Raw genomic sequence first — 21194 nt, forward strand, 5'->3', positions numbered from 1 at the left:
GAAGACATTCCTGGGCTCAGATAGTTTGCTGAACTGTTTCCACCTGGCAAGAAAACATTTGTCAGAGTCAGTTACATCTTGCTGAATCTCCCTATAAATTTCCCTCTCCCTAGGTTAGATCAACGTGAAGGCTCCCCTGACATCTACCACCTGCTGCACGTCCCAGAGGTGCAGCTGCACTGCCCTCTGTTCACGTCCCCTCCTAGCACTGACACAAGCATACTACTTCAGCTGAAGATCCCTCAGTCTAGAAAAGTCTCACAGGGACACTTGAGTGAAATTCTGAGCTTTATGTTTTTTCCTACACCAGTGTTGCGAGACTAGGATGTGGTGGAGTTCTCTCCTATTTTGAATTTCATTTCCAGAGGTAATGCCTTCTTGCTGCTCCCATTCTTTTTCATGGCATTTGGAATACTCAGCACTATGCCTGAGAAAGACCCTCAGACTGACTTTTTTGAAGTTTTCTAAAATGAATAGCATATATTGGAGAGAAGAAAAAAAAAAGTAATGAAATACAATCTTGGTATGCTCAACTCCACCTTTCCTGTCACACCAAGGTGTGCTTTCTGTCATTCTGGCTGGTCTTCAAATCTAGTGAGGTCAGGACTGGTGCCTTAAAATAAAGACTGCTTGCCAGACAACCATGTGTGAATTGCCAACACGGTTTTATTTTGTCTGGTGGAGTGGAAATTTGGCACTAAATGCTTTTCCCATGTCCCAAACCACTGCAGGACTTTAAGTGGAGGAAATTTAAATTCCAAAGCTGAGTGAGCAGGGCTCTGGTTCTGATTGACAAACTAGGAAATGTTCCCATTAACCACCTAAAATGCTCTCTCAGGTTGGTCATAAAAAGCAGCTCAAAGCTACCATGATTCTCAGAACCACTCACTCCCATGGATTTGCCAGAAGAAGGCAGTGAGAACATTCATTTCTTTTGTTGTGAAAACACTGTCAACTTGCTGTTTTGGAGAACAGATTCAGACAGTCCTTTCTAATTACAAGGTTAAACAGGCTACTGAAAAATTAAGCAGTGAAAAGTCCTGGAGCTGGTCAGGCTTGAGAATTTTCTCTCTAGGCTGAGCTGGAAGAGTTTGCAAACTGCTTTTCACTGAAGATGAGAAACAAACATGAAAATACATAATATTAATGATCAAATCCAAAGGTCTAATTCATTCACAAGTGACCAAAAAACATTCAACTGGAAGTCAAAAAAATTATTTCTTAAGCTTTAGAGAGTACACTTGAAGATACCATTTCTTTTTCCCATAGAAATACCTTCATTCATTTTACTGACAGAACAGGATTTCCTTCCCTATTCCTTCTCCTCCATGAGTAAGCATCTTGCACTGTAAATATTCCTTGTAAACACAGTGGGACTTCTTTCAGGCAATGTTCTAACTATTATGGAAACACAGATGTTTAATCTGATTTCAGACATCCAGTTTAGAAAGCCTTTTAAAACTTGTAACTGTGATCTTGCTCTTACTCTTCCATAAATTATTACAGAACAAATCAATTTGAAAACTCTAGGATGAAGCTGTCAAGGTTATGGTTCCCAGTAGATGGATATATGATCTGGCATAATCAGTAGACTATTCCAGTGATCCTTGATGGAAGTAATATGTTCTGATATGTCTTTCACACCACATAAATAGTTTTTAAGACAGAAGCTCATTCAGAGAGGAATTCCACTCCCAGTCATCATCCCATAAACATCACTAGAGTAATGAGAGAACCTTGTTATGTGTCTTCCCACTAGCTTACAAGCCAATATAAGGAAGCTGTTCTTGCCTTGGAGCCACCTAAAAACTGTATGGCTGTCATTATTTTGACACAGAAATTGCCCAATATATCAGTTTATATTCAGTACAGCAGCAATGCAACTTCCAGTCAAGCTAGCATGTGGACAGAATTTGCTCTCATCCTTCTTCACAAGACCGTGCAGATGTAACCTTAAACAAAAATTCCTGGGCCACAAATCTTGACAGTCTAACATACTCAGGAAGTATGACACCTTCCCATCACTAGTGATTTCCCACAGATTTTGACAGTTTATTCCATCCTTTTGTTTCTATGAAGCTTTACTAAATTACTCCAGAAGGGTGTTGAAATGGAAACTAATTACTTCAATCACCCTAGAATAAAGAATATACTTTACCTTGTTCACAGAGAGCACCTACGTAGCTTGGCAGACACAGGCAAATGAAAGTATTGGGGCCGTCTATACACGTGGCTCCATTCCGGCATGGGTTTGACTGGCATTCATCAATATCTGCAACATAAAGATAAAAGCGTTTCAATAATCCACCCACCTCCTAGAAGGGAAATGTTCTTCAGCCTTAGTCATACTTATTACTAGAACCAGTTCAACCCAGAAGAATGAAGTATTGCAAAATTTCCCAGTGACTGGTTTCTTTGCATGACAACTGATTTCACTATGCACAACCTTCCTTTCTCTTTATCCACAAGTCAAGAAACAGTTTCCTCAGGAAATGTAACAATACTGAGCCACAATTTTATATCCTGGTCTCTGACTTCTCAGTTAATGTGTAAAACTGAGATCTTCAGTTTTTCTTTGTGTAGCTGAGAAAGAAGTGATACTGTGCAGTGTATGGTATTTTCCTGTACTGGTGGAAAAAGTGTGTGATCGTGGACCAAAAAAGTACTGGACATCTCAAATATCTTCACAAATTTTAAATATTGGAAATTTTATCAAATAGCATCAAACAGACTGGTAATTTCAGTCTCCAAAGCAGCATGCCCTAGCATCATATTTGGTTTGCATTTCCAATATGTCTAATCCTGTTGAGATAAGGACAAAACATCATAAAGAAAATCTCACAAAATAACCAGTCAGATAGTAACATTCACAGTAATGCACAGGTTTACTGATAGGCCTATGGCTCCTCTAGAGTACAGAAATAATATTTATCTCCCCTGATCTTCTGGCTGCTAAAATACCCCTTCTTTGTCCTTTAAATTGGAGCACTAGTTCATTTTCTGTAATTAATTTGTGCATGCATTTGCATGGGTTATAAGTTAGCATGTCTCTTTGTAAAGATCATATGATGTATTCTAAAGAGTGTTATTTCCCTGAAACAATCACAACTCGAAGTTCAAAGCAGATTTTGCAAATATCGTAGTCCACAACCAAATATGATTCTATATGGTGACTGGCCATGGAGTGTCCCACTCCAAGTCGTTAACAAGCCACTAAGAGTTCCAGAAATGGCCAGATAATTCTTTTATAATCCAAAAAAAAAAAAAGAAAATTCTGACCTCTGTTTTACAACTTAGAGGACAACACATTCCTTGACAAAGAACATTTAAGATACAACATCTAAAACTTGACCTCTAGCAGCTACGACCCACGAGGCAACTAGTAAACTCACCAACATGAGGTAGGATAGTAGAGAAAAACACTGCCTAATTATTTTTTAATCACATACTGTCTTAAGAATTATCCCAAGTATTAATATTTATTTGATTTTATTTGATGTATTTATGAATTTAATGTTGTGAATTCTAGGTCAAGCAATTAATTTACAATTCCCTTTCTTTTGTTGCATACATGTCTGTGCACTTTATGGTAAGAGAGAAAAGCAGTAAGTGAATCTGCTTAATTTCATTGTTATCATCTTAATTAAGGCCTTGCTGTAGAATTTCTCAAATGTCCATGTCTTCAAAACACATCAGCTCTGCAGATCTCATACACGAAAACTTTCTTCTTGACTTGATAAGCTCCTGGGTGTCATCAGCTTACCTAATTCACACTGCTCGCCGCTGAAACCTGGCAAACACGTACAGATGTAAAATGAGCCACGTGGGTAGCAGGTACCACCATTAAGACAGGGATTGCTTTTGCAAGGATCTTGGCCTGTTAAACAAGTAGGAGAAAAAAAAAAGAAAACTGACTCTTTACTTTCAAGGAATTGGTGTCTTCTTTTTTTTTTTTTTTTAAGAAGACACCTTTCTTCAATTCTGCACTGTTGTTGCAGGTTTTGTAAAATAGTAAATCTTATTTTCAGGCATTACTATTTTCATCTAACATTGCATTTACTATGAACCACTATAAAAATTTTTCACCATTACACTGTTTTTCATAGCAATTGATATTATATTGAGCAGTCATGAAATTCTGCTGAGGATTTAGTTTGCATGACATGACAATTAATTATAGCTGAAAACAGTTAAGCATGTGCAAAATGAATGGAAAATGCTTTTCTTTTTGAACAGGGTTAGTTTATGTAAAATGATTGGGTACACAGAACATACTGGCTGGCTGTTTCACTTGGCCCACTAAGTCTTATTTCTTTGAAATGATATTTTCACACATGCATATTTCACATATGTCTTTCTTAGAAACACATTTCAAGAATACAGATTAAAGTACTGAATATATTCGTAACTGAACTCAGCATTAAGATAAAAGCTTACCTGCTGTGAAATCCTCAGTTGTTATTGGAGTTATCATATAAATAGCTTTTCCTTGCAGAGCTTTATGCCTTCAAGTGATGTTTATTTCAACTGAGTTTAGATACCTAGGTGTTTGCACTTGATTTAATGCCTAGAAGCAGTCACTCACACAAACAAGTATGCACTAAGTAACGACTGCTAAGCTTCTCAGAATTAGAGGAAAATCAGGAAAACAATCCTTCAAGGGCACATGAAGAAAGCCCTGGCTTTGAGAACTTACAGAATGGATAAGAGAGTTCTGTAACATGAGAAAAGTTTTGGTTATATTTCCCCAAAACAATCTGACTATGGGTTATTAAATAAAACGTAAGTAGCATTTACTTTAGCCTTGCAAGTTAAGACAGTCAGAGAAGTCTTAAAGTACCAAGTCTAATCACTGGAAAGCAGGAAGTTCAGTTGAATGCCTCCAGAAGAAAATCCCATACTTGAGTTTGGGATTCTAATTAAGTGGGCAGGATCATCTCACTTTGAAGGTTCAGAAAAGAATATGATTTTATCTACAAAATACAGTGCTCGTTTTAGACTGCTTTGCTGAAAATAGGTTGCCCAGGGAGGCTGCAGATGCATCTTCCCTGGGGATATTCAAGGATAGGTTGAATAAGGCCTTGAGCATCTGAGGCCTTTTGTGATGTGACCCTGCCCTTTGGCAGAGGTTGGAGTAGGCGATCTGTAAGACCCCTTCCAACCTAAGCCATTCTATGATTCTATGATTTTGTGTTTACTATCTTGTTTGTCCTCCTGTGGATTGGATATTTTCCAATAAACACTTTCAAATTGACAACTTCTTGAGTTATTTAAAAAAAAAAAAAATAGAATACCCTATAAAATTAAGCCAGATTGGTTCTTTTCTCAGCTATATCTAGATAAAATATGATTTGAAATGATGTAACTTATACTGACCCTACCTTCATCACCTTTGTCTTTGGTGAAACCTTGCCTAATAACCATTATGTAAAATAAAATACTGTGGCAAAATACATCACTAAAAAAAAAAAAAAAGAGAGAGAGAGATCTGTAATTTATAAGAGAGAGACACTGTATCAACAAGTTGAAGCTACAGACAGGCTGAAAATGTGAAGTCTTAATTTTCTGTCTGGAAACTTATCTGGTAGGTTAAGAGAGATTCATATTTACAGAAAACTCTGATCCTAAACTGTCCACTATATCTCTAAGTCAACCCTCCTGATAAACCAATTGTGTAAGTACTACCATCACGCCAACACAGAAAAGTTATCAGACAAAATGATGTGTTGGAAATTGGTAAATTAAATAGTTATAGCCAAATTCTCTACCATCAATGGTACTTTCCTGTCTTTTAGTACTAGTTGGTCACCTCAAGTTTCATTCCATGCTCCACAATGCAAACACTCAGGAAAAGTCACTCAGCTTGAGTTTTTGTACCCCCATTGTCCTTCAATTTGTAGCAAAACCAATCATGCTGATTGCAAAGCTTGAGGCACATGAGTTCCGCTGGGTTTTTTTCATGCAGTGCTGATTTTCATACCTCCTATCTCAGTTAAGACACACAGATAAAATATCACAACATTTATGACAGTGATCATATTTAGAAGTTACCTGGAATTTGCACTGCTGTCCCTTCAACTGAACCCACACTGGTGCCAATCAGGAAATCTGATCCATTAGTGACTTCCGGAAGGGAAAATGGTGAAGTTACAAGTTCAAGAGTATTTGGATCCTCTGAGCTTATGGTTGAGTGCTCATTTGGATTTGGTCTGTTTCCAGGGGCAGGGTTGTTTGTTGCAATGTTAGAAGAAATGGTTGTGATCTCCTCTTGACCAAAAAAAGCTGATTGTGTCTCCGTGTTTCTATCCAAAGGCTGTGAAGATGAAACTAGTATGGTAACTGCTTCCTGGTCAGGTTTCAATATTTCACTTGCAATACTATTCGGTGAATCTGAAACAGGTGTGGAAAAAGGCCATGAGAGCTCTCTCTCAGTACTCATGTCATCTTCATGGTGGGGGGTGTTTACTCTCCCTGAGGAAGCTTCGACTTTCAATGTGCTAACTTTAGGGACATCTGTGCTCTTTCTGTCTCCAAAATTAAGAGAAGCAGTAGGCAAGACTTGTATTGATGGAGAATCTCCAGAAACAGTAGCTTCTTCCTCAACAGCCAAATCAGTTACAAAGATTTCTGTTTCCTCTGCCCTGTCTGTAACAAATCTATTAACGTGAGGAGTACTTTCAGTGGTTCTGCTTTCTGAAACAGGCTGGGGAGAAAACTCCAGGAGAGAAGACTCTGTTCTGTCAAGAAGGTCTGTAGTGGGTGGTTTGTATGTTGCTGCAATATCAGAGCTAACCTCTTTGAATGTTCCTTCTGATGAGTGATTGGACACATCAGGATTCTTTGATGATGATGTACTTGGAATGATTACCTCAGGATACTCAGATACTCCATTAACTAACTGAACAGTTACTGAGGACTTAGGAGTTTGAGGTACAGGATGAAAGCTTACTGAATCTGTTTCTTCATACTCTGCTGAAGCTGATTTTGTGATTGTATATGCTGTAGGATGCCTTTCTTCATTCTTGTTAGGTGATACAGTAGTCAGTTGGGATGTATGCTGTGTGGTGATAATTCTTATATCAAGCATGTCAGCTGTCAAAGCCTTTTCTGTCTCAGTAGTTAAAAATGGTGTAAGAGAAGGAACCACAGGCTGCTTGTCATCCAGTTCTTCTAGGCCCATTCCTGAAAAGCCAGAGACAGAAACTCCTTCACTTTGATCAGCTATTACTTGGTTGTTTGCTGAAGTATTCAGCTCATAGGTGGCTTCTGTTGTGCTTGTTACAAGATGTTTAGGCTCATGAGGCACATGAGGGCTTGCCTGTGATGGTACTGTTGGAAGGAAAATGCCCTTTTCAGGGAGTTCAGTAGTGATGCGAGTTTCTGTTGCAAACTTCATGGGATTCCCTGAACCCAAATACTTGTCATCTGATTTTGGTCCATGCCCAGCTGTTACTGATTCACTGCTTGGCTGACTAGAAGTAGTCAAAGAAGGACTAACATCAGATCCAAATGTTTTCTCCTTAATTATGGAAAATTTAGGTGTTGGAATGTATTTCTCTCCTCCAGCTGTCATGCTATCATCACTGCCATATGTTGATTGCATGACAGAGTTTGGCATTGTCTGCACACTTATTATATCTTCAGGCATCGATTTTGAGTGATCCATATCTATAATAGTTGTTTCCTCTGAGGGTATGTGAAGTCGTTCTTCAATTAGTGTAATATCACCATAAACAGAAACATTCAGTATAACACTTCTTTTATCATCAATAATGGGAATAATTTTCTCATATATCCCAGTATCACTTGTTAGTTCTTCTGAGGTGGTTGTCTTTGGTTTAACGACCAACAGATTGGCCTCGATATCTTTTTCTTCTGTAAAAAGTGGTGCTAGTCCCATGGTCACAGTCTGTGATCCATCTACTGGTGCCTCTGTTGTCATTACTTCTGTTGGTGCCTCTGTTGTTGTTATTTCTGTTGGTGCCTCTGTTTTCATTACTTCTGTTGGTGCCTCTGTTGTCATTACTTCAGAATAAACTTCCCCAGGAACACTAGATGAAGCATTTAGTTCTACTTTTGACATAGGTGGTATTGACAAATGAGTAAACATATCAGGAGAAGACGAATCCAAAACACCAACCCAGCCAGATCCTTCTCCAGAGCTTTCAGGTAATATTCTGCCTGGCATTTTTGTTGCTGCTGCAATAAGTGATTTTTCTGTTTCAAGATTAGGAGTTCCACTCAGTATTACAGAAACCGGAGTTACATCATCTTTAATCAGCAAATGTGAAGTTTCTTCTTGAGAAACATCTGTAGAAGTAGCCATTGTCATGTCTGTTTCATTTTCTCCCATCCAATAGTTAGTTTCATTATTGTGAGGTTCCTCAGTGGCAGCAAAATAATGTGTCATCTCTTTAATCTCGTTAGAGCTGGAGCTCTTGGAATTCTCTTCTGCTAAAGCTGGGGAACTGGTGATCAGTGAGCTAGAGAACTGGTCTTCCGTTTCTGACAGCAGCTCAGTTACAGCACTTGTAACTTCTTCATTAACCTCAGCATGTGATTCTGTGCTTCCTCTTACAAAGTCCTGTATCTTGTCAGTTGACAATTTGGGTCCCATGTTTGCAGGAAGAGAAGTCTGAGGACTTGAAGTACTCATGATTTCTTTCACAGCCAGTGGCCCTGCAGAAGAAGTAACAGCAAGGTCATCTCCTGATCCTTGTCCTGAAAATAATAGATCATATATGAGCTCATGATTTTTTAGCTTGTCTTCTTTAGGTTTCAGGAGTGACCTTGGAACATCTTTTGTAGGAAAAATATTTAGTACCAACTCCTCCTCTTGCTCTGTATTTGTAACTGGGGAGCTTACATATTTCCTTTCAATCTTTACAGGCTCAGTTACTCTGTCGGCATTAAATGGTAGAACTGTTTTTTTAACAGATTCGGTTTCTAATTCCTTTTCTTCTGAATATGGACTGACAGTCGGAACACTTAAAACCCCCAAATGTTCATGGTAACTTTGTGTGCTTTTAAAGAATGTGTCTGCTGTTGTTTCTTCAGAAGATTCTATAGGTTTTGGTGAAATGTCCATTGGCCTGTCTTCCCCAGAATGTATATCTTCAATGAAAGGAATCTTAGTAGAAAAATCTCTTACTGTCAGTTCATCAGTTGTTTTCTCTTCCATTCCTATGTCAGTTATAGCCACCATTGTGGTTAATTCATGTTCAGTACTTGTTATTTGCTCATCAGTTTCGGTAGTGAAGGCACCATCTGTAGATGGTGTGCTAACAACTTTCTTGTCATACTTCTCTTGTGTTCCTTGTTTCCCAGTGGGCACAACTGCTGCTTTTGCAAATGATTCAGTATGTGTGTCTGCTTCTCCAGATCCCTGATCAGTAAATGAGAAATAGTTTTCAAGTATTTCTTCAGTAGGTCCATTAGACATTAGTTTTGTGGTGCTGCTGTCATCTTTGAATTCTTCTCCAGAGCCATGCTCAATCAGCAGAATCTTGCCTAATGAGATAGCTGAAGAACTAACTTTTGCATTTTTGCTTTCTGTAGAGTCAGCTACTGCTTTTATACTGCCAGTCCCAGGTGTCAACATGATGTCATGAGGGCTATTACTAAGCACTGATTCTGGAGAAGATGTCACCTTAACTGTTACTTCAGTTTTAATTCCTGGTGCAACATGAGTTTTAGAATTTACTTCAGATGGAGATGTGTAAGTTGGTTCTGTTTCCTGGTTTTGTTGTCCCGCTTTTATTGCATTAAACACATCCTGGGACTTCTGACTTGACACTTCAGATTCCTCTGTCAAGCCTTCTGACCCAGTACCTGATACTAATATTGCTGATACATCTGTTCTTGCATGGTCTTCATATTCTGTTGTGGCATTCCCCAGTAAAACATCATCTATGCTGTGAAATTCTCCTTCATGCTCTGTTTCAGTGACAAGCCTTAATGGAACTGAAGTTAAAGTAGTAGACTCAATGATAACATCTATGTCTCCAGAACCTGGATCAGTAAATGAGGAGTCAGTACTTACCACTTTTCTTGTGGGACCCCCTGAAAATATGTCTGCTGGTTCTTCTGCTGATCCCTCATTTATAAAAAACTTCTTCTCTCTCAAGAAAGGGATGGTGGTGACCTTTTTTATTTCAGAACTTACTGTGCCTCTTACTAGTGCTGGTTTTCTGAGCAGGGTAGGCTCTTGGCTTACAGTTCTAACTTCAGTAGTAGTACTCCCAATTTCACTCAACTCTGAATTTCTCTCTATAGCGGTAGGTGAATTTTCCTGACTTGAATAGATAGCAGTCTGGTTTTCATCATCAATATTCCTTTCAGTTACAAGAGTGCTGTCAACTACATTTTCCATAATGAACTCAGACACAGAATTGGTGGCAGCAGTTACTGCAGAACTTTGATCAAAAACAGAATAAAGGGTGCCTATTCCTCTGGGCAAAGCAGAGGCAATTCCTGAAACAGTTACAGACATTTCTGTTGGCTGTACTGTGTCAGAGCCCAGAGAAATATCTTGTATTGAATCTGTTTCTGTTACTGCTGTTTCCCTTGTCATGGCTGAAATTACAGTGATGTCCTCCTCTACATCTCCAGAGCCTTCTAGAACTGTAAAAGAAGCAGCACTCATTGCAGGCTTTGCTGTGTGACTACTTGTTTCCAGAATATTTTCAACAGGATAATTTGCATGAAGTCTAATTGTTGATTTATTGCTGTCTCTTGGAGCAGGTGTTGTCTTATCTGCAATAAGGTCTTTCACACCCATGCCTACTGTAGCAGCATTAAAAACTGCATCCAGAGAAGCAGTTGAAGCAGAACTTTCCACAGTAAAAGCATCAGGAGCAGAAGTTATGCCAGAATTTCTTTCATCATCTTCCTTTCTCGACATTGTCACAATTTCTGATAATACAGAACTGGAATAATCAGATTCAGTAGGGCCATCTCCAGAAGATTCACTAGTAATCAAAAGCAAGTTTTTTGTGCCTTTAGTAGAGCTCTCCTCAGTTCCAGGCCATGTTACAGTTTCTCTGTTTTTTTGGAGAGACGAAGATGAAGAAGTAATAGCTATTGATTTATCTGTTGTGGCAACCTCTGACTCACCACTATAGACAGGTTCTAACATTGCAACATCTGCTGTTGGCTGTGTAACATCAAACGCCCCTATTACTTCTCCAGCTTTGCTTGGTTGCATAGTACCAGAAGCTTCAGTTTCAGCTATTATAAATGTGTTGGTTTCATTGATTTGAGAGAAGGTTACATTTTTGGAATGTGCAACACTTTCAATTTGGTCACTTCTTGCTTCCTCAGCTTTTGTGCTCTTAGGTGCACTAGTAACCTGTTGCTTTCCATTGATGAACTGCAAAGCTGGAGGAGTTGTAACATCAGTAGTATTTTCACAGTCTTCCTCTTCTTCAAATTCTAGAAAGTTTGGAAAGAAAGGATCCAATATTATATATTCAGATGAATCCTGCACAGAGTCTGAAGTACAGGGTTCAGTCTGAGTTGATTCTGCATCAATGTGGGGTTCATCTATTGAATGAGGAGGTATATGGCGACTGAACAGATCCAAAAATTCATTCACCGGATGATCTGCAAAAAAAAGAGAGCTTTTCATAATCCCTAAGTGACAGCAATGGTTGTGCATAACTAGACACATGAAGTGCAAGCAATCCATCAGAGGAAAAAAAAAAAAAAAACCAACAATCAAACAAAAGAAATTTAAAATGAAACATAGTCAATGCTGTGGGGTCATCTATTGACACACCTCTGCCACAGTGTTTGACTTTCTAGCTGAAACCTTTGTATATAGGAAACATGCTGACTGTGTAATACTGTCAACTGCCAAGCCTGTTAGACCTAAACCCACTCCTGTGCAGCAGAGATGGACAAAATGAGAACCATTTTCAGACTAAAAGACTGCTCTCGGTGTACAGCAATTGCTTCTAACCCTTGCCAAAAAAAAAAAAAAAAAAAAGAAGTTAGATAAAGCTAAGAAATGCAAAGCCTAGAATAAAATAGAACATACAGAATATGCTTCTGCAACTCCATTTATTCTCATTGTAGAGTAAATAGAAAGACTAGGAACACCATTAAGACTTACATCAATGGACCTACTCTTTAGACATGGACCCTAGGTCAGTCTCACTCATGTTGTTGCTGTTTGACATTGCAAAGCATTATGGAGGAAGTAAGGAAAATGATCCCCAATTGAAAAATCAGTCACCAATCAAACAGCGCAAGGAGTTATTTCTTTCTTCTGCTCACTGCTCGCTTTAAATTATTTACACACCCCCACAGGCAGCAAAATTTAACATTTGTTTCTATGTAGTCAAGTAGATAAAGAAGTGGAATTAAGTTCTAAACAGACAAGATTTTAGCTTCATAGGTCCTTGTGAATTACTCTTCAGATTTATGAATTTCAAATGTGCTCTCTCAGCACAAATATTACTTCTAATCTTCTGTGCCAGACAATTGATCCTACCCTCATTGGGGGGGGGAAGCCAGATTTCAGGCTTGGATGACTAATTTGAAGCTGGAAATTTGTGCTAAAATCTGATTCCCTGAATGTATCTTCTGAGTCTATGTTTATAACTGTTCTGTCCAAAACAAACTTAACTATTTGCTGGTATAAACTGAGGCAGCCAGTAGGGCTTTGTCTACACATGCCAGTCAAGGATCTGAACAAATATACAGGACTCCTCACAGCACTGTGAGCTGTGGTTGCTCCCAAAGAATAATTGAAGAACATTTAACCTGTATTATTTACAAGCCCTCACAGATTAAGCTGGCCATCATTCTGGAAAAGGATGTATTAAATCACATCAAATTGATGCAGAGCCCTGTGAAACGCTTATGGTTCTCTGGGGGCATTTTGTTTGAGCAAATTGACTGCAATTTGGGTCTTGAAAAGGTCATTGCAACTCTGTTGAGAATAAACATTCTAGCATCTCACTCTTTGTTTACAGGTAAACTTGCAAAGTGTTACTGAATCTTCTCTTTTCTAAACCTCCAGATGAAGAGTAAATGGCAATTTCAGGTCTGTTTTCCAAAGTACACTTAATAAGGTGCCCTGAAAAAGAGGCTTTGATCTAATCATCACACAGCGTATGAAAAACTGAGGTCCCTGACAGCCTTACAGAGAATAAAACACGTTTCGTATTGTGTATTTGCACTAAAATATTCCATTTATACAGCACTAGGCTCAGCATTCCCAGTGTAAGTAAAAAAAACAAGAATGTTTTTAACCTAATTTCTGCCTGGCTAGTCTATATTGCCCCAATAAAGCCTGGTGTTTACTTTGTGCTGTATTAGATAACTACAGAATTGCAACTCCTCTCTCTCACACATGCTTGATGGGGGCTTTTTTATGCAATTCTTGGAAGGAGAGAATTTCTCCCTATTCTTTCCTCTAGAAGACTAGAAATATTTGCAGAAGTTGCCTGATACCACAGAAGAATTTACCTTCTTCAGCCATTTATTTGAGTCTTCCCAAACCTGCCTTTCAAATTTTGCTCAAGAACAAAGGAAATTTAATTATTTATCCAAGACTTGCAGTGTGATGTGGAGAAATGCATCTAGCAACATCACTTTCAGAATCCAGAGGTTTAGTAAGCAGCAATTCTAGTCATATTGAGGTATCATATTTTCATAGAAGTAGAGGCTCTAATCAGCACAGAATTGTACACCTGCTTTTCAACACTGTGAAAGTAAAAATACATGGGAATTCGGCAGGTGAAAAGGTAATGGCAAGTCCAAGCTGCTGGGCAGCTTTTGAGAGTTTTTGACTCTCAGTAAATCCACTATGAAATAACTGCACTCACATAGAGAATCAGAGAGCTACACACAGAAACGTGCATGGGCAAGGAAAATAACTTCTGTGTGCACAGCTTAGGAAGGAATACATATAAATAACCTGGTGTATAACTAGACGAATGTGACATGAGGATTAATTATTGTTTCATACACAGCTGTTAAGATTGTGTGCATGAAGCATGCATCATGCTTTTGCACAGAACTATACATTAAAATAAATTCTAAAACCTGGATGGACCTGCATAGGCTGTAATTTGTAGGAGGGTACTGTGACTAACAAGTTCTGACCAGTGTATTATTTTTGTAGCAGTGCACACCTGGGAGTACCTCAAATTACTAGCTCATGCTAAATCATTTATGGTAGGTAATAAATTTAATGAACAACATCTGTTCATTACATATACATATACAAATTCTTACATAGGAAAAGATCTCTATCAAAACGTACTTTTACTTTGTTAGCTTTTTCAAGATCTCACATGCCACAAAGATCCACATAAAAGAACCTTAGCTAAAGGTATGATATTCACATAATAAGATTTCAGAAGGCTCTTTCATTAAATACTAAGTGGTTTTGTTTAGGATTTCTTTTTCTGAGAAAAAAAGAGCTAAAAAAAAACCCCGACCATTTTTTGAGAAAATAGTGAGGAATTTAATTGATTTAAATAAACAAGTAAATAAATAGAATTCCTTCTCCTTTCCAGAGTTTTGATTATTCAGTGTAAGTAATCAAGTTACCAATGCTCAGGGTTAACTGGTATGGAAAATTCTCTTAAACTTCAGAGATGGCCAATAACCTGAGCTGATGTGTAGCATATAACAGGGTCCTCCGTGCATAAGACACTAGGATTAAGTGCTAACATAAAATATGAATACAGGAGTGGAAATCTTTATCTGCAGAGATGATTTGTTAAACTTAGGGCAGACACATGAACACTTACAATAACTTTAAACTGGCTGGATGCAGGTGACATATGTTTCCCCTATTTATGTTCAAGTCCATTCCAACTTCACATAAAGACATACAGACCTGAAACTGTTAATGAGACTAAACAAGGACTTTTTGAAAAAGCAGCTTGGCTTCTAAGTATGCTTATCAATAGTTCACACAATATCAGGGCAAGCAAGCCAAAAGTATTACTTATTCAAAGAGCTGCTTTGCTACTTGTGACCCCAAGAAAAAGAAGGTAAAAATGAGTAGGTAAAACCAACGGCTGTCAGTCCAGACTGCCAATCCAAACAAGTCCTAAAGAAGATTTATAAGCAAAGCCTCTTACTGAGGAAAGTGATGAGGTATGCAGTGAAATAGAGATGGAATAGATAGGTGTATACACTGCCTAGAGTGTTTCTTAATCCATTTAATATGTCTAGGTGTTTAAAATTACCTGCATGAAATAACCATCTCTCTCAGTAACAGTCAACTGTGTGAGAAATGGAGCTCTCTCTGGCTGTTGTGGTGCTTTGTAGCCACAACAGGACTTGGCTGCTACCAGATATAACCAGAGAAGAGATGTTTGAGGGGACAACAGCATTTCAAATAATAATTTATTCTAAACCTACATTTATTTTTCTCTGGATCAAAGATAAAATTTGTCACATCTGACAGTCTAACTTCTGCACATTAAAAATACATGTTAAGTGCAGTAGTATTTTTTTCTCAGGAGACATTTAATATTCTACAAAGAACCCCAAAGGACTTTCCTAAGATAATTTCTGAGGGGACAGGCAATGAAAAACCTTTTCTCTCTCAAAAACCTTGAGGTAATCAGCTGAAGAAGAATTAAGAGTTAATTAAATGGAAAACAGATTCTGCTATTTTCCAAACTTTCAAACCCCAAGTGGTTCATTTAGAGGACTTATAGATTCAGCAGTCTTTTGTGAAGTCTCATTCAAAATAGGACTGCTAACATTTAGTCTAGCATCTTGCAGATAACAGATTTTCTCCTATAGCTTTGTGTCCATTTATTTCTTCAGAGCTGAGTTGTTTACAAGAAGTAATAGAATGCAGTCTTTTGTAGAAAGGTTGGAGATCTGATAAACCTATGAAATTCACAGAATGAATTGTAAAATGTTCTATGCACTTTAAAAAAAAAAAAAAGGACAACAATATTTTTTAACTATTTGCTTTGAAAGTATATTTCATGTGTTTCTTTATCACAAACTTCATAATGCTCACTATCCAGAACCCATATCCACAAGATCAGTTTGCATGAAAAAAGCAAACAAAAAAACCCATACAAAACAAGACCAAACAACAAAATCTTTTTCACTAGTCAAATTCCTTCCTGCACTTGATAACCAGAGAATTTTGGGGTTGGCTTTAAAAGAACTATATCAGAGTGAATTACCACAGTCATAGTATGACTAAATGTAATTAAAATATTGTATATACGTGGATTTGTATCAAATCTCTACAAATGCAACATTTGATGACTGTGACAAAGGTAATGCAGTAACTTGCAACAACAACAACAAAAATGGCTCAAAGAGAAAAGCAACAAAAAACTGAAATAAAAACTGAGAAAATCTATTTGGGTTTTTTTTTTTGCCTTCTGTGCATAATTGTTACCTCCTCTGTGTTCCACATTAAGCCACCTTTTTTCTTCTCTACAGATAAATACTCTACATTTATTTCTGTATGTCTCCTCTTTATTAATACAGTTGGTCTGTACAGCACCATAGTCATAGAATCACAGGAAAGACCTTTACGACCATTGAGTCCAACCATTATCTAACTAGTCATTACCTCCTGCAGAAGATTCCCATCACACACACAATGATAATCTTGCACTCCCTGGCAACAGCCTTAACTGTTATCTCTAATTATCAAATGCTCTGACATCAAGGTCAGGAGTCCAGGACTAGGACCGGGGGACAAGTAACATACCTAATACCCAGCAGTTAGCACAATGGTTCAGCTCATCATGGAAGAACATCTTAGGCAGGGTGTTTAAATGACAACTCAATTCAGGTGCCTCGAGCTTCATTACCACCTATTGATCAGACCCTTTCTTAATCAAAACCCATTATTCTGAGAAAGTCACTGCACTAAGAGATTATATAAATATCTGTGAAAAGCAACGAGGGCTGAAGACAGGTGCATGGACTGTTATCTCCCTTGTTTTTGCACATTCATAGAATTTGCTGCAGATTGAAGCTGCAGATCCAAACAGGTAATCCACAGCATCACTCAGTAAACATGTACACTGCATTTAAGACTCTCAGAATAACCTAATAGAACTCCTGATGGATTTGCAGAGATGACCTACAAAGAGTGAGCCAACACTCAGCCAACTCAAATTAGTCAACAGGTGTCTCCACCTCATCTGAGAAATGTTTGGGAGTCCTCAAAGCAGAAAAGGTTCAAAATGGTTTTAAAAACCCTCTGAAAGTCCAGTGAAGCCTGGTATCTGAGCCTGGGAGAGGATCGTGAGGAAAGACTTAAACAGTTTTATGTCATATACTGACTCCACTCAACCTCAGCTCTGCCAATGACCAGATTTGCAGTCTGAGTACTTTTCTGACTATGGCTTCCTGAAAATCTTCCAGTAAAACAAAGCTCAACTAATTCCACAGGAACATGTCAGTCTCATTGAATATAGTTTGTTTAAAAGCAATACTGAAGAAGAAAAGAAGCAATCTGAAAAGATAGCTATTTAACAGTTAAATAAATAGTTATTTATTTCTAAATAACTAGTTATTATTAGTATAAATCTTATTTACTTGTAAATAAATAGTTATTTAAACTATTTAAATCTTTGTTGTTGTTGTTTCAAAACCTTTCTGTTTAGGGCTGGGTTGGTTTTGGGGGTTTTTCTCCCTTAAAATATTACATTTGACTTGCAAAGCTTCAGTTTTACAGAAATAAAGCATTCTGATAACATCTTTTAGGCCATTTTGTTTCCTAGAAAAGGAACTTTTTAAACTGTACTTTTCATCTAATTTCAAAAGAAATAAGATTTTGAAATAAAGAATTTTCCTGATGAAGGAAAATTCCAAGTGTCAGCCTTCAGTACATGCAATTCCTCTAACTTGTGCCATCTTGTAACATCATTAACCTACATAAGCACGGTCAAAGTACAATAGTGCTTCAGGCATGCCCCATCTCTTCCATCAGGAAAAGGTGGGAATAGTGCCAAGGAACTGGTCTAAGGTGTTAAAGAAACATGGCTACTATTATACATACCTAAGTAAAAGACAACAAAGAAAAATCCAGAATAAATTACATTTTTTATTATTGTAATCCTTCTACCTCACATTAACATGACTAGTATGACGAGATTTAGTAAAATCCAGTCCTTGATTACTGTTCAGTCTGAACAAACAAAAGGGTTTATTTAGTTCACTTAAAAAACTTTCCCCAGGTGGATATAGGTTTTGAAAAGTTTTGTTAACTTTGGCTCTTTCTAGAAATGCTTAAGGATATAGTGCCCATTTCAATTGTTTGGTTTGATTTTTTTTTTCTATATTTTGCAAAAAAATATGTTTTGTTATCTAACAGTCAGAAGAGAAGTTTTCATTTTTATAATTCTTAGCAACAGCAAAATTAAAACAAAACTCACATGTAACCTGACCTTGTATAAAAATCTCAAACTAGTCAATTGAATTTCCGGAAGAAAGTATTTGAAAAGAATGATTTTTACACAGCTACCTGGGTAGGAGCTGAAAGTAATTCAAGGTGGGTGGTCAGTCTTGCCTACTCAAATTCACTTACCCAGTTTGCTTTACCATATTTGGACGTCTCCATTTCCACACAAGATACAGCCCTGTTGAAAACCTGAGTACCAAGTGCTGAAGTGTTCCTAAACTGCAGCCTATTTACATATCCCCAAGAACCATCATGACAGAGTCATTGGCTATGACCAGAAACACCCATGGACATGACTGTCACTTACGTGGCATCTGTTTTGCACAGGGATCTCGCCTGCATAGCTGTGCATAAACACCCTTGCCAAATTTTTAAGAGACATGATGGTGCAAAAACTATGTCAGAAATAAAGAATCCTTTTATTACAAAAGCATATCATTAAGCCTTCGGGGAATCTCTGGCACTTCCTCCAGCCTCGTTCCTTCCTGTGTTTGCCCCATGGTGCAGCAGTAAACTTCTTAAGGAAAAATATATTGAGTAAAATGTCAAGTTGTTAAAAATGGTAGCCTTGCATTGACAAGTCTAAGCCTCAGCAAGTGCAGGATGCAGTTCCCTGGGTACTGACTGAATATTTGTCATACAATGTTCTAAAGACAACAACTCCCACTTCCTCTCTACTCTAGCATGGCATTAACGAAACGATACTCCAGCCAGCAGTGTGTCCTCCTGAGTAGTCCCTGACATAAGCATCCTTCCAATGACAACATTTTACTACTTACTGTCTACTGAGACAATTCTGAAACACTGCAGGGCTAAACAACCCAAAGCCAAACAACTGGCACATAATAAATTATTTTCTCCAGCTGGAATCCTAAATAAAGCAAAAAGCCACACTGTGCAATCACACAGTCTGGATGAGCTGATCTGTCTGGATATAGATATATATAGAGAAAAGTCCAAGCCCACAGGACAACTCAACAGGTCAGATGGCAAACAGAAGAGTTGGCTGGGAAGGAAAGCAACCATTCACTAAAACAGCTTCAGCCTTTATCTCATGACTGAGGTGGAAATAGTGACATATGAAAGGATCTTGCCCTTTTCTGGCCCACTTCACTGCCACCCCTTGGCCACACTTACACTGTGTTATATCAGGGCAACCTCAAATGCTTCTGCCGTTACACAGACAGGACAAGACGGAACCAGTTCTGGATGTACCAGTATGAGAAGAAAGTGACCTTTCCCAGACGAACCAAGAACATCTTATTACAGACTTTGGCTTTAGGAGCAAAGTTACATTACACTCCTGAGTGTGGCAGTTCTGAAGGAGAAAGGGAAGGGAAGGGAAGGGAAGGGAAGGGAAGGGAAGGGAAGGGAAGGGAAGGGAAGGGAAGGGAAGGGAAGGGAAGGGAAGGGAAGGGAAGGGAAGGGAAGGGAAGGGAAGGGAAGGGAAGGGAAGGGAAGGGAAGGGAAGGGAAGGGAAGGGAAGGGAAGGGAAGGGAAGGGAAGGGAAGGGAAGGGAAGGGAAGGGAAGGGAAGGGAAGGGAAGGGAAGGGATTCTCCTTACACAAAATAACTTTTCTTTTTCCTGAATAATTCAATTCAAAGAACAAAATCTATGATGATTACCCCACCTGATCTACCCCATGATTCCCTTTGTACAGATACCTGAAGAAGTTTATATACCTATACTGCCATTTATCAAGCCTTACCCTTATCTTATAGCCCACAATTTTCATGCATAATTGTCATACCTCATAAACACATTTTTAATTTAATGTCTACACTAGCCCATTGGTTGAACAGCTAGAACTCAAATTCACAGTTGATTGGATGCAGTGTTTAACTGCAGTCCCTGATTCTTCTCAGGTGTTATTTAGAGCCACTAATCCTGGGACAACATATACTCATTCTGTCAAGGCAAATCTGTTTTTTTTTTTAAGCTTCACTTTTCTGCATTGAAATATAATGAAAGCTTTGCTGGAATAGTCCATTGTGGGGCAAAACACCCTTGTTCTAGTCCTATCTGCTTGTGCAAAATTATTTGAATTACAACCATAGCAGCAGTAACTCAAGTAACTACAATATCATCATAATATCTAGAAAGAACACACATGTTTTAGAATATATATATGTCACATAGATGTTGACATACATGGCACATGGATTTTTGCACACAGATCTGAGTCTTGTTTTCTTAAAGTGTTATTCAGAAGACTCAGATTGGATTCTGTAATTGCAATTTTAATAGAATATTCTTAGCATCATCCCTTAATTTGGAGAAATAAAAGGTGAAAAAAAAAATGAAACTTATCTATAAAGGTTAATAAACATGATTGATTTGGGTATTAAGCACCCCAAGCAGACTAGGGATAAACCAGATTCCTAGTTAAACCAACACAAGGATGTAAAAACCCCACTGATGCAGATGGAATAACACAAGCGTGAATCTATTTGAGGTAGAATTTTAGGAAAAGGAGTACATCATCATTTACTTGAATGGCTTTCAAAAAATTAAGTATTAAACAGTATTTTGATACATAATTTCTACATGAATCAACTTTGGGAGTGCCTTTGATCCTTATGCTTTCCTGAACTCCTCAGAGACATTTAATAGAAAGAAGGAATAGAAAGAAGAGCAGAACAGAAAAGAAAGCCTGATGCAGCAAGTACTGTATCCTCCAGTTTATAACTGGAGAAGACTTATCTGAAAGCAAGCTGCTAATATTTAACTCTTTAACTATTTCTTTGCTCAGAGCTCAGAAAAATTACATAAACTGCA

The 21194-nt window shown here is 38.0% G+C and overlaps 1 protein-coding gene across 1 annotated transcript in view; it reads right to left on the minus strand.

Moving 5' to 3' along the window:
• The window catches only part of VCAN (versican), a 105307-nt gene that overhangs the window by 24877 nt on the left and 59236 nt on the right, over positions 1-21194 (minus strand). Inside the window, exons 6-7 of the mRNA XM_054397725.1 lie at positions 3764-3877; positions 2159-2272 (exon numbers count right to left, since the gene is read on the minus strand). Coding sequence (XP_054253700.1) covers positions 2159-2272; positions 3764-3877 — 228 coding nt within the window. The remainder of the gene's footprint in view (positions 1-2158; positions 2273-3763; positions 3878-21194) is intronic.

Source organism: Indicator indicator, chromosome Z (genome assembly GCF_027791375.1).
Source record: "Indicator indicator isolate 239-I01 chromosome Z, UM_Iind_1.1, whole genome shotgun sequence".
Lineage (NCBI taxonomy): Eukaryota > Metazoa > Chordata > Aves > Piciformes > Indicatoridae > Indicator > Indicator indicator.